Source organism: Lithobates pipiens, unplaced genomic scaffold, assembly GCF_037356315.1.
Source record: "Lithobates pipiens isolate NorthernLeopardFrog02 unplaced genomic scaffold, aLitPip1_a1.2 Scaffold_13, whole genome shotgun sequence".
In the NCBI taxonomy this organism is placed as follows: domain Eukaryota; kingdom Metazoa; phylum Chordata; class Amphibia; order Anura; family Ranidae; genus Lithobates; species Lithobates pipiens.
In genome coordinates, this window is record NW_027507718.1 from 232909425 (window position 1) to 232931156 (window position 21732).

General features: G+C 40.0%; 1 protein-coding gene across 1 annotated transcript in view; it reads left to right on the plus strand.

Moving 5' to 3' along the window:
- PDE4C (phosphodiesterase 4C) overlaps positions 1-21732 on the plus strand; it is a 142481-nt gene that overhangs the window by 34145 nt on the left and 86604 nt on the right. Inside the window, exons 2-5 of the mRNA XM_077478431.1 lie at positions 14051-14242; positions 16817-16853; positions 17382-17455; positions 21230-21279. Of these exons, the coding sequence (XP_077334557.1) occupies positions 14051-14242; positions 16817-16853; positions 17382-17455; positions 21230-21279 (353 nt within the window). The remainder of the gene's footprint in view (positions 1-14050; positions 14243-16816; positions 16854-17381; positions 17456-21229; positions 21280-21732) is intronic.

The window sequence follows — 21732 nt, forward strand, 5'->3', positions numbered from 1 at the left end:
CTAATAATGGTGGATTTGTATTTTTTTTTTTTTGTCAGAGTGCGGATGTAGAAAAAAGGATTCTGTTAATAGGTGATTACAGGTGGCATTCAGGCTTAGGTGGTGGTAGCCAGGTCTTTGCCATTGTAGGTGGTTCATAATCAGCACAAACAAGCAAATTGCACCTGTTACGGTATCCAATGGTAGCAAAACTGAAAATTTCCTATCAAATACTTACCGTAATTTTCATTTCCTGATGCTCTCCATGGCAGCCTACATGTGGGTTAACCCCACCTCCTCTCCAATGGAGGTCCCCATTCCCATAAATTTGAGCTCACAGCCAGAGACTGCAGTCCGTAACTAGCCAACTCTTGACCAATGGGTGTGAACTCCGTCTGTCATGGTGTACATCGGGAAAGGAAAATTACGGTAAGTATTTGATAGGAAATTTTCAGTTTTCCTGACAGACTACATGGCAGCCTAGGTGTGGGAAATAACTAGCCAAACCACACGGGTGGGTATGCTGCTCAAAAGGAAACTTTCAATTTACCCATGAACCAACAGGATTCTTAAACCAAAGTTTACAGATGATAAAGAAGCAGGTTCTATGCAATAATTAAACATGAAAGTATTAATGGAGGCCCACAAGGCCGCTTTACAGATGACATTTGGAGCCACGTGTCGGGCTGCTGCCCAAGAAGCCGCCATGCCCCTGGTGGAATGTGCCATCACCATCTCTGGAGGAGCCAAGCCCTTAGCCCTGTAAGCCTGTTGGATGGACTGGATGATTTAGGCCACAGTCCTTCTTGTCGAAGCTCACTTCCCCTTGTTATTCCCGGAGTGTAGGATAAACAGGTAGTCTGAACGTCTAAAGGAGGAAGTAACGTGTATGTATTCCTTCAGTATTTCCCCTACATCCAGTGGGTGAGCCTCCGTGGACCCTGGGTCCCTGAATGTAGGTAGGACAATTTCTTGGTTCTCATGGAACACTGTCGTAACTTTTGGGTTTGAGCCAAGCATAGGGATGAGGACCACCCAGTCCAGAAAGAGAGTCAGGAATGTTTTTTTATGACCTATGGACTCGATCTCAGAGACTCTTAGCCGAAGTGATGGCTACGAGGAAAGCAACTTTTGCAGAAAGGTCTTTGATAGAGACCGGAATGGTTCCTGTGGTACTGAGTCCAGCCAATGAGTCGAGAACAAGGGCAAGATCCCACTTGGGGAATCTTGTCCTCCCTTGGGGCCTGAGCCTTGCCACCCCTCGGAAGAACTGTCGGATTAAAGGGTGAACGGCCCATGATGTTCCGGAGAAGGCTGATAGAGCTGAGACTTAGACCCTGAGGGAGCTGATGGACAGAGACAGATCTAGACCAGATTGTAGGAATTCCAGGATGCCTTGGCTACCCGGATCTCTAAACGATCTTCCCTTAGAGGATGAGAATTCAACTAACTTGGCCCATATTCTCCTGTAGACCTTATTAGTGCTTGCCTTTCTTGAGCTCATGAGGTCATGAGGGTGCTTCTGCTCTGAGTCTCTGCAGAAACCTGAGGATGACCGGGAATGGGGAGAAGGCATATGCTCTGCTGAAGCTTCACTGATCTGTCAGAGCATCTACTCCAAAGGTAATAATTCCTGATCTTGAAGTTGCAGGGGGATGCAAATAGGGCTACTTTGGGATCAACTCCCAAGGACAGGATCCACTCGAATGTCTCAACATGAAGGAACCATTAGTTGTTGTCTAACTGTACGTGAGACAAGAAGTCCCCCTGGACGTTCTGAGCTTCGGGAACAAAGAGTGCCCTTTGCAAGCTCTGGCCTGCAAAGGGCTCCCCATCCAGCACCGGTCATCGGTCATGACTGTGACCCATGAGACGAGAGCAATGGAGTGGCACGTGAGCAGATTCCTGTGTTGAAGCCACCAGAAAGGGCTGTTACTCATTACTGTAATAAAATAGGTAGTGCTGGGCTATCTTCAAAGATAAAGTGCCAAGTATGTAGTGTATCAAAAAGATAAATTCAATCAAGGAATGTATTATATTAAATCATCCCAAGAAAAATACAACATATGGTGTGCTTTCCACAATCTAGCCAAAAACAACCAAAGTGCAATGTGCTAATTAAAAGGTGCTAAATAAAGGTGTCAAGTGCTAAAAAAAAGGGGAGGACTGAAAATCCCTAGTATTAATCTTGTTAAAAATAAAAATGAAAACGATTAAAAAAAAATAATAATAATTAATATATATAGAAAGTAATACTATTAATATAATTTTATAGTTATATAAATAAATAAAAAACAAATTAATGAATTAATTGTGAATCAATCCACATCATAGTACCAGCATAAATAAATAAATAATTACTGATATCCCAAGATGCCACAGACAATAGGTGAATAAATTAAATCGTGATAAACATCATAAGTGGTGTCACAAAAGGAGAAAATATTAAAATATATAAATAAAGAAATTTATGTGCAGAGCCACACAACCAGTGTGCCTACTAAATGATATAAAAAATATATTTTCAATAATTTAAATTATAATAATTGTTCCTCTAAAAAAAGGGTTCACGTTAATAGGAAGTATAATTATGCGAGTATGTGTAAAAATTTACTTATCCAGGGCGGATCACACTAAGGAGGGGAAGGTTGACTCGTCCTAGGTGTATAGGCAGCTTCAGCTCAGTGAAGATATCCCAGGGAAGATCTCCACACTTATCCCCTTTTAGTAGAAATAAGCTCCAAGGAAGAGATAGATCTTCTTTCCTCCAATCCGATAGTTCCGTTTTAAGAAAAGAAAAAAGGCAACATTGTACAATATTGTAACCACAAACAACGCTGAATCAGCATAAAGAGCAACTCACATATCCAGAAGAATCAGAACGCATTATGAATGGTCAGATCCCTGCATGAGCCTGCAGCCGCTGCGCTGCTAGAAACACTGCTAGAAACACTCGTGCATTCCCAGAGAGAGAGGAGACCTGACAGTGCATAAACCAGAAATCACAAACCAGTTGCCTGTCAATTTTATTTATTGATCAGATTTATTTATTTTATTATATTTATACAAAGAAAGAGTAAATAGTAATAATAAATGTTGAAAATGGTAAAAAAAAACTTAAACATTAATAAAGAAACACTGATAAAAATAAAATTACAAACATTTGCTGGCCAGGGTCTCTCACTTGTTACAACATTTCATTGTCGAATACGCTTTGCAATGCATTTTCTAATTATTTTGGTATTGCTGTCTGTATTTTCTTATGGCTAGTTACTTGTTCTCAGATGATGGGCTTTGGACTAGTTACTTGAGCTATAAATATATCTGCTGAACCTTTGAAAAAAAAAACATTCTAACCATTCTGGATGGATATTTTGAAAGAAAGTGTTAAACTGCTGAGAACAAAACCAATTTGATATTCAAAAGATAGTACAATAGTAGAATCGACAGTTCTACATTATGTTATATAAAAGTAAAATTTTTAGGTTAAGTCAAGTGCACCTTGAGCAATAGAAATCATCTAATTTAAAATTACTCATAAACACCTGCGTATTCTTTTATCAACAGGCTTTAGACCCTGAAACACTGCTGAAATCAACAGCTTGACTGTGCTCTAAAAAAAAGGGTATTTTATGATTCATTCTAAACCACCATCTGGCTAAATCAAGAATTGCATATGGAATTAGAATTAGCATTTTCCCTTGTAAAAAGATGACTACAGCTACTCCCACACAGCTACTGTATCAGACACTTCTCTTCAATATCCAAAAATATTCAGGATTAAAAATGAGCAAACTGCTTACCATGCAACACAGAGTGGTAGGCCTATTTTTTTACATGTGATGGTAGATGAAGAAGAGGCAGTTGGCCGAGTTGCTGCTGGAAACAGAAGTTTTGTGAGGACAAAATGGTAGACAAGCTCTCTAAAACATTGGCATAAGGTTTTGTTCAATACTGACTTTGCCACTAATATTTACTAATTAATGTAAGTGATGCACGGCTAGCTAATAAATGAGGACTGTAGGGAGCATTTTCATGCATATGAGTGTACGTTTGAATGGGCTCATATTGCGCCAGACCGCACCAAAAGTAGTGCATGCAATGCTTTAAAAAACTTACTACTGTACCATGCCATCCAGTGCAGCCAAATACACTTCGTATGCAACTGCATTTAGAGTGTCATTAAGTTAACACTCAAACAAATACTTGGGGGGCACAACCCAACAATGTGTGCGCTGTAATTTTTTGTTCCATTAAGTTAACACTGACACAAGCTGAAGATCACAAGTGTAGTGCGTTTTCAACGTGGTGTGTTCTCGTTTAAACTGCCCTTAAATCACACACATCACAAGAAGTTGTAGTAGTTACACTAGAGAGGAGTGTCCCTGTCCACCCATCTTTAGTACCTCTAAATGGTTTGCCATGGGTACCACAACCTCTATTAACAATGAAATGAAATGTATGCTTTTTCTAAATTCATCACAGTACAGACATTGGAAGGTTTAAAGAGAATACATTTATTAAATTGTGTGTAAAATGTCCATACACCACCACCAGATGTCTCCAATCAAGTGAAAGTGAAGAAAATATTCTTAGTAGTTCATAAAATAATTTTCATACCGCGCTCCTATTCATAAACAAAACATGTGCAAACCAACAAATAACAGGTGCTAAATTAACTTATTAAATTGTGTATAAAATGTCCATACACCACCACCAGATGTCTCCAATCAAGTGAGAGTGAAGTAAATCTTCTTAGTAGTTCATAAAATGTGAAGAAACAAAAGTGCCTTCTTTCACCAGCCCCTAGGAAAACATCCTACTCACCGAACATATATGACACCCATCACAGGTAGTCATAATAGGCATGTGTAACAAAGATGCCCATAAAAACAAGCAGGCACACCGATCGCTTTCCACCTGTGTTCCAGAGAGATGGCAGAAGTGACGTGTCATGCACTACCCGACCCTACCCATGCGTGACACATCACTTCCGCCATCTCTTTGGAACGCGATCCGCGTGCCTGCTTGTTTTTTATGGGCTTTTAAAGATATACAGTACTTCATTGTAAGTGTTGCTTTTTTATTGCAAAGAAAATAAAAGTTATAAACTGCACTATGAGGAGCTCTTCCTTTTCTCCTTGACATATGTGATTTACTATACCCTTGCCTGGTGGGTGTACACCGTTCTGGGCTGTTTCACTGGAAGATACATCTTTGCTACACATGCCTATTATGACTACCTGTGATGGGTGTCATATATGTTCGGTAAGTAGGATGATTGCCTAGGGCTGGTGAAAGAAGGCACTTTTGTTTCTTCACATTTTATGAACTACTAAGAAGATTTACTTCACTCTCACTTGATTGGAGACATCTGGTGGTAGTGTATGGAAATTTTATACACAATTTAATAACTGAATTTAGCACCTATTATTTGTTGGTTTGCACATGTTTTGTTTATGAATAGGAGCGCGGTATGAAAATTATTCTTTTCTTTTTATGATTTAGACCTTTGAGTCTCACTACGGGCTGCTCTTTGTTTATTTTATATTTTTTACATATTCCTTTGTTAATCCACAGTGCGCTGGTTGAAGGTTTTGCTTAACCTTAATTTGCAGACATTGGAAGTTGTCACACATCTTCTGGCTTTCCTCAGATGTAGTTATTGCTTAGATTTTTTACATAAAGCTGGTCATAGATAGATAGATAGAATTTTGAACAAAAATTCTCAGTAGTCTTAGGAAACTTTGTACGCAAATTCTCAGAACATTCATTTGTTGTTAGAAAGATTTTGTTTGGATTTAACATTTGTTTTTAGAATGAATTGACTTTACCAAATAAAAACGACGTATAAAAAATTTCCATCCTGCTCCTTTGAATTTTTCCGTCATTGTACATTAAAATCAAGGTCTAGGGTTGACTGAGTTGAAGAACTTGTAATAAGAGGAAGGCTACATGGAAGAAATTAGGAGAATTGAGTGGAAACCTGGCTGAGCTAGTTTAAAACTGTTGGTGTCAAATTCTACATCCTTCTATGACTTTAAAGGCAAACAAACAATCTAATGAGTTGACAAAGTCATTACCTTGACTGGGACCGCCTATTGACAATAATTTATGACAGATTCAGGAGGGGTAGTCCTTTCTAGCTGCTGCTAACTTCTTTCCTAAGATTTATAATGTATGCATGATGGAAGTAAAGCAGTAGTAGTGACACATCTCTTTTATGTGATAAAAATTTTTTAAATTGTCAGCTTACTCCAAGTAGTCATATATATTTACATTTTTATTTTGGTGTTGTGTCCTCCCCAATATGGAGGTGGACAGTGTTGTTGACATGTTTCCAACAACAGCACTGCCATGCTGGATGTTAAAACTGGCAGCATGCAGGTGATCTGATTTTCATTGTTCAAACTCTGAAGCTGATGTTACCTCTGGAAGGACCTGTGCCGCAAAACCAGGTCCCAGAGACAGCCCTTGTCTCTCCAGTGAGGGCTTCACTCACTTTTTTAAAACTGTGTATGAGGAGCTAGGGAAGAGCATGGTAAAAGGTATATGCATCTGTAGACATGTGAACATTTTCCGCTTCAGGGTTGAACCATACATCTCAACCTTCCTTGATTTCGTGGGACTGTCCCAGGATTTCAACAAAATTCTCTGGGCTGTGTCTGGGAGCCCAGTGGCGGAAAGCTGCTTCCGACACTCAGCTCCACTAACATACCTCACAGGCTGTGGAAGATTGTCTTCTCCAGGCTGCTCTGCTTGCTCTCAGCTGGCACCGCTGAGGTGAAGGGGGAATGGCCATTACAAGAAAACGAGGGAAGGGTTGGTAGTGAGGCATGCAAGCAACTGTGAGGTTACAACAGGAGCTCTGCAGTAACACCAGTCAATGATCGTCCACCCAGAAATGACTGACTCAGAGGCCTCCTCCAATATATGGGAGCCCTGGGGCACAGCTGTGCTGATGTGGTATTCTGTAACACGTAAGTGTGCCAGCTTCAGTTTTAACCCAGTGTGTACAGAGAGGGGGCAGTGTGTACAGTCAGTGAATTTAATTTAGGCTAAGTCCCAGGTCATGTTTGTTTGTTGTTTCTAATTAGACTATTAAGCCTTGCCCAATATTCCTCATAAATTTAACCATGCCCACGTTTTTGCTATGCGCACCTCAGTCCTCTCCCTGTAGTGGCCCTCATTCTCTGCAAAAGAGCACATGGAATTGGGACAATCACCTCCACAAGCACTCTATCTCATCTTGGTTTACCTTTACACGACATTTACACTTGTGCGATTTGTCATGCAACTTTGGACATCAAAGTTGCATGACAAGTCTTACCTCATGTTTTCCAATGCTAACCATTCATATATGTGTGACTTCCAAGTAGTTCATGCACTAGTTTGGTTCGAGTTTCATGCAACTTGAGGGCCATGGACTTCAATGTTAACAATCAAAAGTTACATGAAAGTCATACCTGAATTTTTTACATGCTACAGTGGGTCCCACTTTGCAGAGGGACAAGTCACATCCAAGTCACACCCATCCAAAGTTGCATCAAAGTTGTAGTCTTACTACACTATGAAGTTTGCACTGCCTGCCTCTCCCCTTTGCCTTGTTTAATTTCAATGAGCAGACTGGATGTGGAAAAGTGACGGAAAGAAGAGGTGCAGTGCGTCCGAAAATAAATGTGTCACTTGACAGGCCACGTAGTGTGGCATATGTGCAAAAAAACAAAACACGAGACTTTTTTGAATTCCACAGTATTATTTTGGTACGCACCGTTCATTTACAGTACAAACAACCTTTAAAAGCAGCCTTGTCACTGCTCTGTACAACATAAATTTGCTCTAGTGAAATAAGCAAAGCAAAAGTGGTCATACATGCTCCGTCAGATTGTTGTAGTCAAGTTCTTCAAACAACTGTTTAACTAGTTATTTGTAGTTTTCTTTACTCTCTGTTCTCCAAAAACAACAAAAGGAGTGTACGTTATTTGAAACTAGAATGTATTTATCACAGCAGACTACTCAGATTATAAGAAGAGAATGGGGAGCTATTTTTGTGCCGTTCTACCTATTATTCTGTATGCCGCAATCTTACATTTACTTTATGACTTCTGAGGTTGTAAAACGAAGTTGCCATACTATTCTGCTCTCCGCTGGCCAAATGTCAGCCTTACTGATCTCTGTGACTCCCACAAGAGATTGGATTTTGTTTTGACAACTTGCACTAAATATTGTAAGGAACAGTGTGTCACTTAGGGCAGTTAAATGGAAAATGTTTCCGGGCTGATTTACCTTTGAGGGATTGTGTTTAAATTTCAAAGCTAAACTTTGCTATCTTACTCTAACAGTGTTGCACGCAAGCAGCAATATGACTGATCTTGTTTTTTGTTTTACAAATGAATATGTTCCCTTGCCGTTCATTTTCTTTATAGATATAAATATGATGCCAATCATAGATTTTACCTCGTTTTTATTTTTTATATATTTTTTTTGTACTTTTACAAAGCTTTGGTAGTATTGCATCAGGGTTCTGCTATCTTCTGACTTGCTGTTCCCACACTCCCCTAAAGCCGCGTACACACAGTCGGAGAATCCGTCGGAATGCGTCTTATCGGACCGTGTCGTCAGATAATCCGACTATGTGTGGTATGCATCGGACTGATTCCGTCCGAATCTCCGTCCGACCCAATTTTCCAACATGTTGCAAATATTTCCCGACCAACTGGGCCGGTCGAACGTAATCCGATCATGTGTAGAGAATTTTGATCGGACCAAGTGCCACGCATGCTCAGATCAAATTCCTACATCAAAGCTATTGGCTACTAGCCTGAATGTAGTCCCATCGTAACGATATTACGTCATCACGTTCTGAAAGATTGGATTTTTCGACAACTTAGTCCGACCGTGTGTATGCAACAGTTTCGGACACAATCCGTCAGACTAAATCTGACGGACAAAATCCGACGGATTTGGTTGGCAGAATCTCCGACCGTGTGTACAGAGGCTAAGAGTTTCCCAGTCCCAGTCAAACATGAGCAGTTGAAGTATCGCACACAAAAGATTTGTGCAAGTGCTCTTTACCACCTTCCACACTATATACACCGATCAGCGGTAACGTACCATAACCAGTCAAGATATGAACTCCACAAGACCTCTGAAGGTATGCTGTGGTATCTAGCAGCAAGCCATCCGTAGCAGATCTTTTAAGTCCTGTAAGTTGTGGTGGAGCCTCCATTGATTGGACTTGTTTTTCCAGCACATCCCACAGATGCTCAATTGGATTGAAATCATGAGAATTTGGAGACCACACTTCAAACTCATTGTTGAGTTCTTCATTTTTGAATTCATCAGACCAGGCCACCTTCTTCTATTGTTCCTGTGTGTCCAGTTCTGATGCTCACCTGTCCATTGTAGGCGCTTTTGGCTGTGAACACGGGTAAACATGAGCACCCTGACCAATCTTTATCTAAGCAGCCCCAAATGCAACAAATTCTGATGCACTGTGTGTTCTGAAACATTTTTGTCTGAACCAGCATTAACTTTTTCAGCAATTTGAGCTCCAGTAGCTCTTCTATTGGATCAGACTACACGCTCCCCACATGCATCAGTGAGCCTTGGCTACCCATGACCCTGTCACCGGTTGTCCTTTCCAAGACCACTTTTGGTAGGTTCTGACCACTGAAGACTGGAAACATCCCACAAGAGCTGCAGTTTTGGAAATGCTCTGGCCCAGTTGTCTATCTATTACAATTTAGCCCTTGTCAAACTCACTCAAATCCTTACACTTTTTTGCTTTCTGCTTTCAACACACCAACTTCAGAGACAGCGTGTTCACTTGTTGCCTAATATATTCCACAAACTTTCAGATACCAATGTAATGAGGTGGACCTATAGACTTTAAAGGGGAACTAATCTTCATATGAGCATCACAAACTGCTATTTAATTTGTCTTTAATATTCCAAGCAAACTTACCCATCCATCCATGTCTCTATTCTTTATTTTGTTGAGAAATCACTTTGAAAAACACCCTCTAGCATTTCTGGCTGTAGCCATCTTGAGTAAGGGCAAATGATTCATGTAGTTTTTACGTCCTGGAATTTATCTGCCCTTAACTCAGGCATGCAAACAGGAGGGCATGCTTAACTGAGAAAACCTTTTCCTCCAGATGAAAAAAAAAAATGTCCATGAAGACTCCTGGGATATATGACATAATTTTGGTCTGGACCAAAAACAAGGGAGCAACTGAAAATATGTAAAAAAATATAAAAAAAGTTTAAATCAAGTAAATCTAATATCTAATAAGGATTAAAATCCAGCACATCCCTTAGTGAAAGCAGCACACTGTACACAAAGACACTGGTTAGGCACACGTTTAACCGGTTGATCGCCCTGAATGTTTAACCCTTTCTCAGCCTGTGTCATTGTATTAGTGTCACTGGTTCCCACAAAGTGTCAGACTGCAGTCCCGCTATAAGTCACTGATTGCCGCCATTACTATTATAAAAGCAAAAAATCCAGTATATATAACATAATTTGTATAACTTTTGAGCAAATCAATCAATATATGGTATTTTTTTTTTACCAAAAATATGTAGCAGAATACATAAAGTATTGGCCTAAATTCATGGAGAAATTAGATTTTTTACAATTTTTTATTGGATATGTTGTATAGCAGAAGGTAAAAAATATTTTTTAATTTTTTTTTTCAAAATAGTTTTTGTTTTTTGTTTATAGCGCAAAAAATAAAAACCCCAGAGGTGATGACATTTTTTTTATTTATATACAGCATTGCATGATCCCGCAATTGTCTTTTAAAGTTAAAGTAACGCAGTGCAGTATAGCAAAAAATGTTCTGGGAACTGGGGGGGGGGGGGGGGGGGGAGAATGTCAAGTGGTTACTGTGTATTGGGTAAAAAGCAAATGTAAATAGACGATTTAGGTAATTCCCCCCGCTACATTGTTTTAGAAAGACTGTACAATTAAGATCAGAATGGGTATGATCTGCTTAAAGAGGAGATTAAACAACACCCTTAACTACCCGCCCCCCTCTTTTTTGTCATTCCCTCTTACCTGTTATGCAGGGTTTTTTTCTTTTCTTCAGAAACATACGGACCTTCCCAGTGAATATAGCACTGTCCTGCTGCGATACGCTGCTACAAGTCATGTCCCATGATGCCAACTTTCTTTCCTTATGTCATGAGGAGTTGGCTGTGTTCCACCGATGATGCGCCACCAAGTCCTCCTTTCATCCCCTATGTTTCCCTGCTCCTGCAACCTATGTTATGGGGATATCCCAGGAGACTGCTGGAGCAGGGCACAACACTTGTGACAGTGGAGTCAGTTGGGAGGGGAGGTTGCATGTAGGAAAATTGTGAAGATGGTATTGGTGTTAGTGTGTTAAGCCTGGTACACACTATAAAAGTTTTTGGTTTCCTCCAACCCAGCAAGATGAATGAAAAAAAAACTGACAGATTGCTATACTAACACAAGCGATGTTGGTGCGATGATCTCCCCTGCTGTGCTTTTGTGTTCTGACAGGGGACCGCCCCCCACCCCACCAGAACGCACTGATCAACGCTTGCAGCAATTGGCTGCCAGCTCTGGTCGGATGCTAGTTTTCCATCATGCCTTTTTCGGTGGAGGCTGGACAGAGAGCTGTACAACCAGACCGAAAGTCAGCTGGTTCCTCCCCAACCAATCGTTTTTTGGTTGATTTAGGGCTGTGAAACCTGCTGTAAAAGCTGCTTCAGACTATGCCTTTCACTGTGTATAATAAAAAATAAATAAAAATCTATTCCATGCTATCAACATATAAGGCCTACTATTACATATTGGTTGGTTACTGATAAACTCCAGAATTGTTTTGTATATTCACATAGATAATAAAGTTATTTTAGAAATACACCTTGACGTTATATGAGCCTGGAAGGGATAGTCATTATGAGTTATAAATAGCTGTATACAGTATCTTGTCTATTTATATCTTGTCTGGATAAATATAGCTTGTTGACCTTGTACTTGTGTACTCTTAACATCTTGAGAAACCTGCCATGTCTTTATTTCAATGTTGTTTTTGATGTCACTTACGAGCACCTTAATCACACCCAAGTCAATAAAGTGTTAGTTATGGCAAGTGTTTTGCTAAATATAAAATGCATGCCTTTGCAAAAAGATAAGTACATATTAATGCTTACCGGATGTGTAAACTACAAATGTCATGTTAAAAAATAGGGTCTGTGCATATAGATAAAGGTGTGCAAGGTAAGAACACTGCAAAGAAATTTGTGGTCATAAACTAATATATATATTTTTTTTTATGTGGATGAACCATTCTACCTCTGCAGCTCTTGTTTTTTTGACCGCTGGCCCAGCCAGGTGTAAAAAAAAAAAAAACAAGCACTGTCTGCAATATTGGCAGCTAAACATTTTTCAGTAGGTTTTTTGACAAAAGTTGATCAAACAACCAACTTTTGTCAAACTAAGCATGGACAGCAACTGAGACCCCTTTCACACGGGAGCCTTCTCTAAGCGTAATCTGCTTGCCAGCGGGGGGATCTCTCCACTGATCCCCATCCGTCAATCTGTCTTTGGCAGACAGGATCAGATTGGATGACAGCGGGTGTCAGTGGATATGTTTGCTAGTTAGAAGAGACTGGAGGGTCTGATCAGGTCCACCTGAAAGACTGAGAAGCGAACCTGATCGGACACAGCCCGTGTGAAAGGGGCCTGAGAGAGTTTTGGCTAGTTCCTCAGGCTTAGCTTTACACACTGGATAATCCCAATATACTGAATGAAAAGATTAAACCTTTTTTTGTAAATGGTTGAACAATGGCATATGGTATGTTCCAGAAGGTTATAGGTACATAAGTCCAAGATTTGAATTCCCATCACTTTGGAAAGATTTCCTCTTACTACTTGTTACATCTCCAAGACAGGAAGCAAAGGGAAGAGATTACACATACAGCATTAAATAGTATTATCTCCTCTATCCTAAACCTTAAAGCACAGTTTTTACTTTACATACACATAAAATAATCAATTCTCATAACCTCAAATGTTGATGTTGACTAAGCACTGCTTTATTAACACCTAGAAATATATGCATTAGTGACAAAGGCTTATGGGAGAAAGTAATGTGCAAAATAGGAAAATCCATTAGGAACCACAGAGCTATACTTCATTGGTCTGTTTCTTGTAAAGTCCAGGCACAGCTAAAGTCCTATACACACTATTAGATTTTCTGCAGTCTTTAGTTTTACCAAAACTATATAATAGGAGTTCAAACCTTAATGCCGCGTACACACGATCGGAATTTCGACGAATGAGAGCTTTTCATCGAAAAATGCGACCGTGTGTAGGCTCCATTGGAATTTAGCTAGGCCGAATTCCTGCCAGCAAAAATTTGACAGCATGTTCTCAATTTTCCCAACGGAAAATTCTGATCATGTGTATACAATTCCAAAGCACAAAAACTCACTGATGCTCAGACTCAACTAAGAGACGGAAGCTATTGGCTACTGAACTTCCTTTTTCTAGTCCCGTCGTATGCGTTGTATGTCACCGAGTTCCTGACGGTCGGAATTTGGTGTGACCATGTGTAGGCAAGAAAGCTTGAGCGGAATTCCGTTGGAATTCCATTGGGAAAACCATCAGACCTTTTTCCGACCATAATTCCAATCATATGTACATGGCATAAGAGTTTCAATTTGTATGCAATCAGGCAGGCCCTTGCACTACATGGTTTTGGTAAATCTGAAGACAAAAATCTTCAGAAAATCTAATGGTGTGTATGGGGCTATATTTTACCATTACTTAGAGTAGGAAACAATCATAACCCTTGTCAGGATTTTACTGCTGTAGCTCCAGTTGCAAATTTTGTATGGTGAAACTATTGTCACCATGGCCATACATGAGAGGGAAAGTGAACCTCAGATGGCAGAACAAACTTTATAAGAGTCCTATTTCTTGCACGCTATCGAAAAGATTTTGACTGATTGCTTTTATCAAAAAATTTGCTATATTACTTTTGAAATGTGTGATTGTCATCTTTAATTCTGTGTCCTGTCTCTTTTTTAGTTTTGATGTCGAAAATGGCTTGTCGTCAGGCAGAAGTCCCTTGGAGTCCCAAGCCAGTCCAGGGTCAGGTTTGGTTCTACAGGGTAACTTGCCCCACAGCCAGAGAAGAGAGTCTTTCCTATACCGATCAGACAGTGACTATGACCTTTCCCCTAAGGCAATGTCCAGAAACTCCTCCATTGCTAGCGATTTGTGAGTATGAAAGTAGGAAATGTTGCTACTATTTAATCATTTTGATTTGTTTATGGAAAATGATATTATATAGTGGGGAAAATAATTATTTAATCTCCTGCAGATTTGGTAAATTTGCCCACTTACAAAGAAATTAAAGTGGGGTACCCCCTAAAAAAAAAAATTAAAAGTCAGCAGCTACAAATACTGCAGCTGCTGGCTTTTAATAATCGGACACTTACCTGTCCCAGGGTCCAGCGATGCGGGGGTACGAAGCCCCCCCCTCGCTCCCCGCTCCGCTCACGGCGCCGTCATGCATACTGTGGGCACCCGGCTGTGGCTTCACAGCCGGGCACCCACTGCGCATGCGCGAGCGGCGCAGGGCACCGTGATACGCCGTACAGTCACCTGGGACACATGACAGGTCCCAGGTGAATGTGCGGCGCGAGGGGAAGTGATGTCACCAGCCCGGGCAATGAAGAAGGCAGACTACGAGGGACCCCCTAGCAACCGGTATTTAGAGGTGAGTAAAAAATTTTTTTTTTGCCAATTATTTTTTTTTGATTTTTTTTTACGAATTTTAAGTAGTTTTATTTTTTGGGTGGCAACACCACTTTAAGTGTCTATATCATAGGTGTATTTTAAATCATAGAGACAGAATATCAACCAAAAATCCAGAAAAAACACACAATACAAATGTTATAAATTGAGTTGCAGATCAGTGAGTAAAATAAGTATTTGACCCCCTACCAACCAACAATAATTCTGGTTCCCACAGACTGGCTACAGTATGTGCTCATGTGGTACACAGATTAATCCTGTCAATTTAGGATGGTGCTCCTAACGCCAACTCATTATATGTATAAGAGACACCTGTCCACAGAACCTCTTTCTTCCATTCAAACCTCACCATCAAAGAGCTATCAAAGGTTGTGAGGGACAAGATTGTAGACCTGCACAAGGCTGGAATGGGCTACAAGACCATCAGGAAGAAGCTTGGTGAGAAGGATACAACTGTTGGAGCGATTATTCGCAAATTATCTGGAGCTCCATGCAAGATTTTGCCGCAAGGTGTAAGGATGATCATGAGAAAAGTAAGGGATCAGCCCAGAACTACACGGGAGGAGCTTGTGAATGATCTCAAGGCAGTTGGGACCACAGCCACTAAACAAATCTTTGGTAACATAATATGCCACCATGGATTGAAATCCTGCAGCGCCTGCAAGGTCCCCCTCTTCAAGAAATCACATGTACAGGCCCATCTGAAAGTGGTATAGTCAGATGAGACAAAAATTGAGCTCTTTGGCATTAACTCGACTTGCCGTGTTTGGAGGAAGAAAAATGCTGACTATGGCCCTAAGAAAACCATCCCTACAGTCAAGGTGGAAACATTATGCTTTGGGACGGTTTCTCCGCTAAAGGTACACCCTGACTTTGCCTCATTGAGCGCCAATGAACAGAGCCATGTATTGTAAACTCTTGGATAAGAACCTTCTTCCCTCAGCCAGAACACTGAAGGAGGGTCATGGATGGGTCTTCCAGCATGACAATGACCCAAAACATAACACAAAGGCAACAAAGGAGTGGCTCAAGAAGAAGCACATTAAGGTAACAGAGTGGCCTACCAAGTCTCCAGACCTTAATCCTATAGAAAACTTATGAAGGGGGCTGAAACTTTGAGTTACCAAGCGGCAGCCAAGAAACATTAAGGATTTAGAGATCTGTAAAGAAGAGTGGACCAAAATCCCTCCTGAGAGGTGTGTAAACCTAGTAACCAACTACAAAAAACTTCTTGCCTCTGTGCTTGCCAACAAAGGTTTCTCCATGAAATACTAAGTTATGTTTGGCTTGGGGATAAAATACTTATTTTACTCACTGAACTGCAACTCAATTTATAACATTTGTATCATTTGTTTTTACTGAATTTTTGGTTGATATTCTGTCTCTATCATTTAAAATACACCTATGATAAAAAAAATCCTGAGAACTTCAACAAGCCAACAGCTGGTTGAACTGAATGGCATCCACCCAATGCGGAAATATCAGTTTCTAACAGAACATGTCTTGTTGTTCAACACAACTATAAGTTGTAATTTTTACACCTAGACAGAAGAGGAAAAAGTTTATTGGATTATATAAATCTATAAATCTGAAAGTGGATTGTAAAGTCTTACTTGGTCGTCAACTATATATTCTTTCACATTGTGGGTTAATTATTAACACTTAGGATGTATTTCTAAAATATTTGCATTGTTTGTCCATCGAAACAGAAAAAAAAAATCAAATGTTTGTGGAATATATTCTCTGCAATTGTGTAAATACAGGAAATACTACATTTTAGCCATTATATGGCGTTGTCTCTCACAGCAAAGAAGTATGCACTTCACTGCCATCTAGTGGCCATAATGCAGTATTTTCTGTATTCAGACATTGAGAACATTTGATTCTGCCCCATTTGCACTGAAAAAATGTACATGCACATGCAGTATGCAAGATTTTTATAAATACACCCGCTAATATAAAGTGCAACTGAAAATATTCTGTTTAATTTCACATGATCTTTGTATATGCTAATACTTTTCCTTTCATCTTTAGGCACGGAGAAGACATGATAGTAACTCCATTTGCACAGGTAAGAAAAGGATTTCTTAATGAAGTACATACCATCTATTGCATTTTGAAGTTTCCAAAACTAGGAGGACATTTTCTTGCAATAGGAAAAATGGTTGCTTATTTTGTATGCGGGGTTGCCTCTTGTTGTCCTTGCGGGGCTAGGAAAACTTGTTCAATGGAGACATGCTGGGCAGAAAGTGGAATGCTTGGCTGATATGTATATTGTACTTTAAAACACGAAAACATGTACACTGTAAACTGAAATGCCACCAGAGTAGAAGTTGCATAGATGTGGTTTGTTAAATCTCTTGTACACTTTATACACTAGTTAAGGCAATAATAATGATTTAAGAAAATTCATTTGAGATATGGAGATTTGTATTACTGGTGGTAATTAAAAGTATTCCAGTGTCACACTTTGTGTGTCCAGTGTATCTCTCTACAACACAGCTTGCAATGACTGTTGGGTAATGGCACAAATATGGGAATGAGTTTCCTACTTCTTTTCTTTTTCCTTCTTCTGTTTATGTTTTGTCTTTACACCTAGGTTCTGGCTAGCCTACGAACTGTGAGGAGCAACTTTGCAATGTTAACTCATCTTCAGGACAGAGTATCTAACAAGTGAGTGGTCTTTATTTTTTCAGGAGAGACATGATTAAAGGATGACTCCTAGTAACAAGTAGAGTTTACCAATTAATAGGTAATGGTGTCCTGAAATATACTGCAGTTGTTTGGAAAGTCGACTCAGTTTCAAGAATTCCTTAATTTTCTCAAATTTGGGGCCACTCCCTGATGGTATGACATGATGGATAAGTAGCTGCCTGACTTTCTCAGCATTGAGGACACCATTGATCCGGACCAAATCCCCAACTACATTTGCAGAAATGCAGCCCCACATTTGCAAGGAACATCCACCATGCTTCACAATTGCCTGCAGACACACGTTATTGTACCGCTCACCAGCTCTTTGGAGAACAAACTGCCTCCTGCTACAGACATATATTTCAAATTTTGACTCATCAGTCCACAGCATCTACTACCCCAGGTCCTATGTTTTCATGCACAGAACATGGAAACAAGGCTAAGCAGCGTTACTATGCATGAAAACATAGGAACTGGGGTGCAGAAAAATGGCAGAAGGTGCTATGGACTGATGAGTCAAAATATGAAATATTAGGCTGTAGCAGAAGACAGTTTGTTGTTTGAAGGGCTGGAGGGTGGTACAATAATGAGTGTCTGCAGGCAACAGTGAGGCTGTCAGAAACAGTCATGAATCAGACCGAGACAGAAGTACAGTTAAATCGCACTTGTTTTATAATAACAGTAAATAGAAAAAAAAACGTAGTAAAAACATAGCCAAAGTTCAGTAACCGGAAGGGATAGTTAGACAAGCCAGAAAGTCAGGGAGCCAGGGATCAGCATAGTGAAACAACAAGCAGGATCTGGAGCCAGAAGGAATGTCAGCCAAGCAAGTCTTTAACAGGAACACTGGAGAGTCTCTGTGATGTTGACGAAGGCAAAGGCAGAGATCATCGGGGCTTGATGGCTTAAGTAGGCAGGACTGACGAGCAGGATATCATCAACAGGTGAGTCAATGTGGAGAGATAGGAGGCATGGTGGAGGCAAACTCATTACTGTACTATAAGAGGAGGAGACCAAGAGTGGTGGCAAATGTAGAGAGGTACAGAGGAAATAATGAAAGAGAAACAGGGAGAGGAAGTAACAGAACAAAAGCAGAAGAGGAGTGAGTCTATAAAGGTAACTAGAAGAGGAAGACGAAGAAGAAGAAGAAAAATATATATGGTATATATCAGGGATGGCAAACTTTGGCACCCCAGATGTTTTGGAACTACATTTCCCATGATGCTCAACTACAAAGTGCATGAGCATCATGGGAAATGTAGTTACAAAACAGCTGGGGTGCCAAGGCTCGCCATCACTGGTATATATTAATAAAAAGAGGAGAAGGTGTTGAGTAAAATATAGATCTGGTGTGATGTGAAACAAGGAGGATGCAGTCATTGCTCAGATAAAACAAAAGAGCAGCCCATACTATCTACGCAGGCATATATTACCATGAATCCTGTATAAAAAAAAAAAGCTGTAATTCATTATAGTAAAATTCTTTCCACCAGCAATGGTTCTGGAAAGGTGTCAATTGCTCACTAAGTTTTACCAGCATGAGATCAAATGGCCTGTAAAGAATTAGGGCATGGGAGATTTATGAAAAGGGACAATCCTTCCATATTTCATAAATACAAGTAGAGGTGCTAATCATGCTCAAATGACACACAACCCCAATAAGTGTGTGAAAAAACAATAACCAAACTAATCTAAAGCACACTGAATAAAAGATGAAGTCTTCATAAGATTGCAGAAAAAAGTATAAATTCAGTTATATATCAATGTGTGAGAAATGGACAGTGTCCCCTTTGCAAACATTCATTCTTAGATTGCAATGGGCAATGTATTGTATTAGGTATGCTTTATAGCAGGCTAATATCATGTAAGAACTACTTAGAAAAGTATTGCATTATAAAAAACACAGTTAATTTTTTACCATCATTATCATTTTTAGATTCTTCTACAATTAATTGTTTACTTGCACATTTGCATCAGCAAAATAGTTTCTCTTTGCTGCCAGCCATCGTTATATAACCTGCGTTTAGAGTGGGAGGCAGGTACTGTATGTTATGATTTAGCAAACATTGCTGTATATCTATAACTTAATGCCAAAGCTTGTTAAAAAAAAAAAACAACATGTTGCTAGAACATGTGTCTGTGAACATTTAATTAATTCAAGGAGAATATTTCAAATTAAACTAAAGCCAGAAAATATTTCAATTTTTGAGGATCTATGGAAGGGTTAGATTCTCTGTAAATGCCTTATTTCTGTAATTTCCCCTGTCCTCTCACATTCTTTCTTTTGTGTCTCTGGGTCAGGAAGTGAGGGAAGCGGAAGGGGGTATAACACAACTTTAATTTTTGTTTTGTTTCTAGTTATGAATCACTAATTAAGCAAGTCAGTCTGAATCAAGTAAAAATAGATTAATTAGAAAATAAATAATATGTATCAATTTATTTATTACCGGTACTTATATTGCGCGTCAATTTACGCCGCGCTTTACAGGTATATATTGTACATTCACATCAGTCCCTGCCCTCAAGGAGCTTACAGTTTAACCACTTAAGGACTGCCTCACGCCGATGTACGTCGGCAGAATGGCACGGCTAGGCACAAGCACGTACCTGTACATTGCTCTTTAAGTGCCCAGCTGTGGGTCAGGAGCGCACCGCCGGCGGCGTGCTCTCGACCCGGTCCTGAGCTCTGTGACCGAGGGACCCGATCGCCGCTGGTGTCCCGCGATCGGGTCAAAGAGCTGGAGAACGAGGAGAGGTCTGTGTAAACAAACCTCTCCCCGTGCTTCCCTGTGTGGCTGTCACCGATCGTCTGTTCCCTGATATAGAGAAAGGCGATCAGTGACGTTACATGCCAGGCCACGCCCCCCTACAATAAAAAAAAAACACATAACGTCATACATAACCACTAGGCAGCAGTGTATGGGGTTAACTCCTTCACTGCCAGTGTCATTTACACAGGAATCAGTGCATTTAAATAGCACTGATTGCTGTATAAATGACAATGGTCCCAAAAATGTGTCACAAATGTCCGATGTGTCCACCATATTTTCGCAGTCACAATAAAAATCGCTGATTACCGCCATTGCTAGAAAAAAAAATATTAATAAAAATGCTATAAAACTATCCCCTATTTTGTAAACGCTATAACTTTTGCGCAAACCAATCAATAATCGCTAATTGCGATTTTCTTTACCAAAAATATGTAGAAGAATACGTATCAGCCTAAACTGAGGAAAAAATGTTTTTTTATATATTTTTGGGGGATATTTATTATAGCAAAAAGTTAAAAAAAATATAGAATTTTTTCAAAATTGACGCTCTATTTTTGTTTATAGCGCAAAAAATAAAAACCGCAGAGGTGATCAAATACCACCAAAAGAAAGCTCTATTTGTGGGGAAAAAAGACGCCAATTTCGTTTGGGAGCCACGAAGCACGACCGCGCAATTGTCAGTTAAAGCAACGCAGTGCCGAATTGCAAAAAGGGGCTTGGTCCTTTGGCAAATTGGTCCGGGGCTTAAGTGGTTAAGGTCCCTAATTCATACACTAGGGCCAATTTAGACAGGAGCCAATTATCCTACCAGCAGGGCTTTGGAGTGTGGGAGGAAACTCATATAGGTACAAGGAGAATATGCAAATTCCAGGCAGGTAGTGCTGTGGTTGGGGTTTGAACAGACAACCCAAGTGCTGCTAGGTGGAAGTGCTAACCACTTAGCCACTGTCCTGCCAATGATATATTTCCTTTTTTTTTCCAGGAGATCATCTATCAATAACCCACCCACAGCCTGTAAAACAAACTTATCAGGTATGTAAGAAAAAAACCCCACCATAGTAATGATTTCACAAGAATATTTATACTAACCTTAAAGTAGAACAACAGCTACAACCTAACTAGTTTTTAAAAAAAGCCCCCCCCCAACACCTTTACTAACTAACCTGCATAAAGAAGATGTATATACTTACCTATTTTCAGCCTGCTCCAATCACATGATCCTGTTCAGCCAGCGGCGGCTGCAGGAGAATGGAGAAAGCAACCCACAGCAGCTGTGAAAGGCAAGAGCGATGACATCACTTATAGGCTCCCATGGTGCAGTCGTTGTCCACCGTTCCCTCTTTTCCCCTGCAGCCACTGCTGGCTGATACAGAGAAGCTAGATCATGTGACCTGACCGAAGCAGCCTGATAACAGGCAAGTACATCTTTCCCACACAGGTTAGTATTAGTTAGAGGGAGCATTTTATGGCTAGTTATGTTTATCC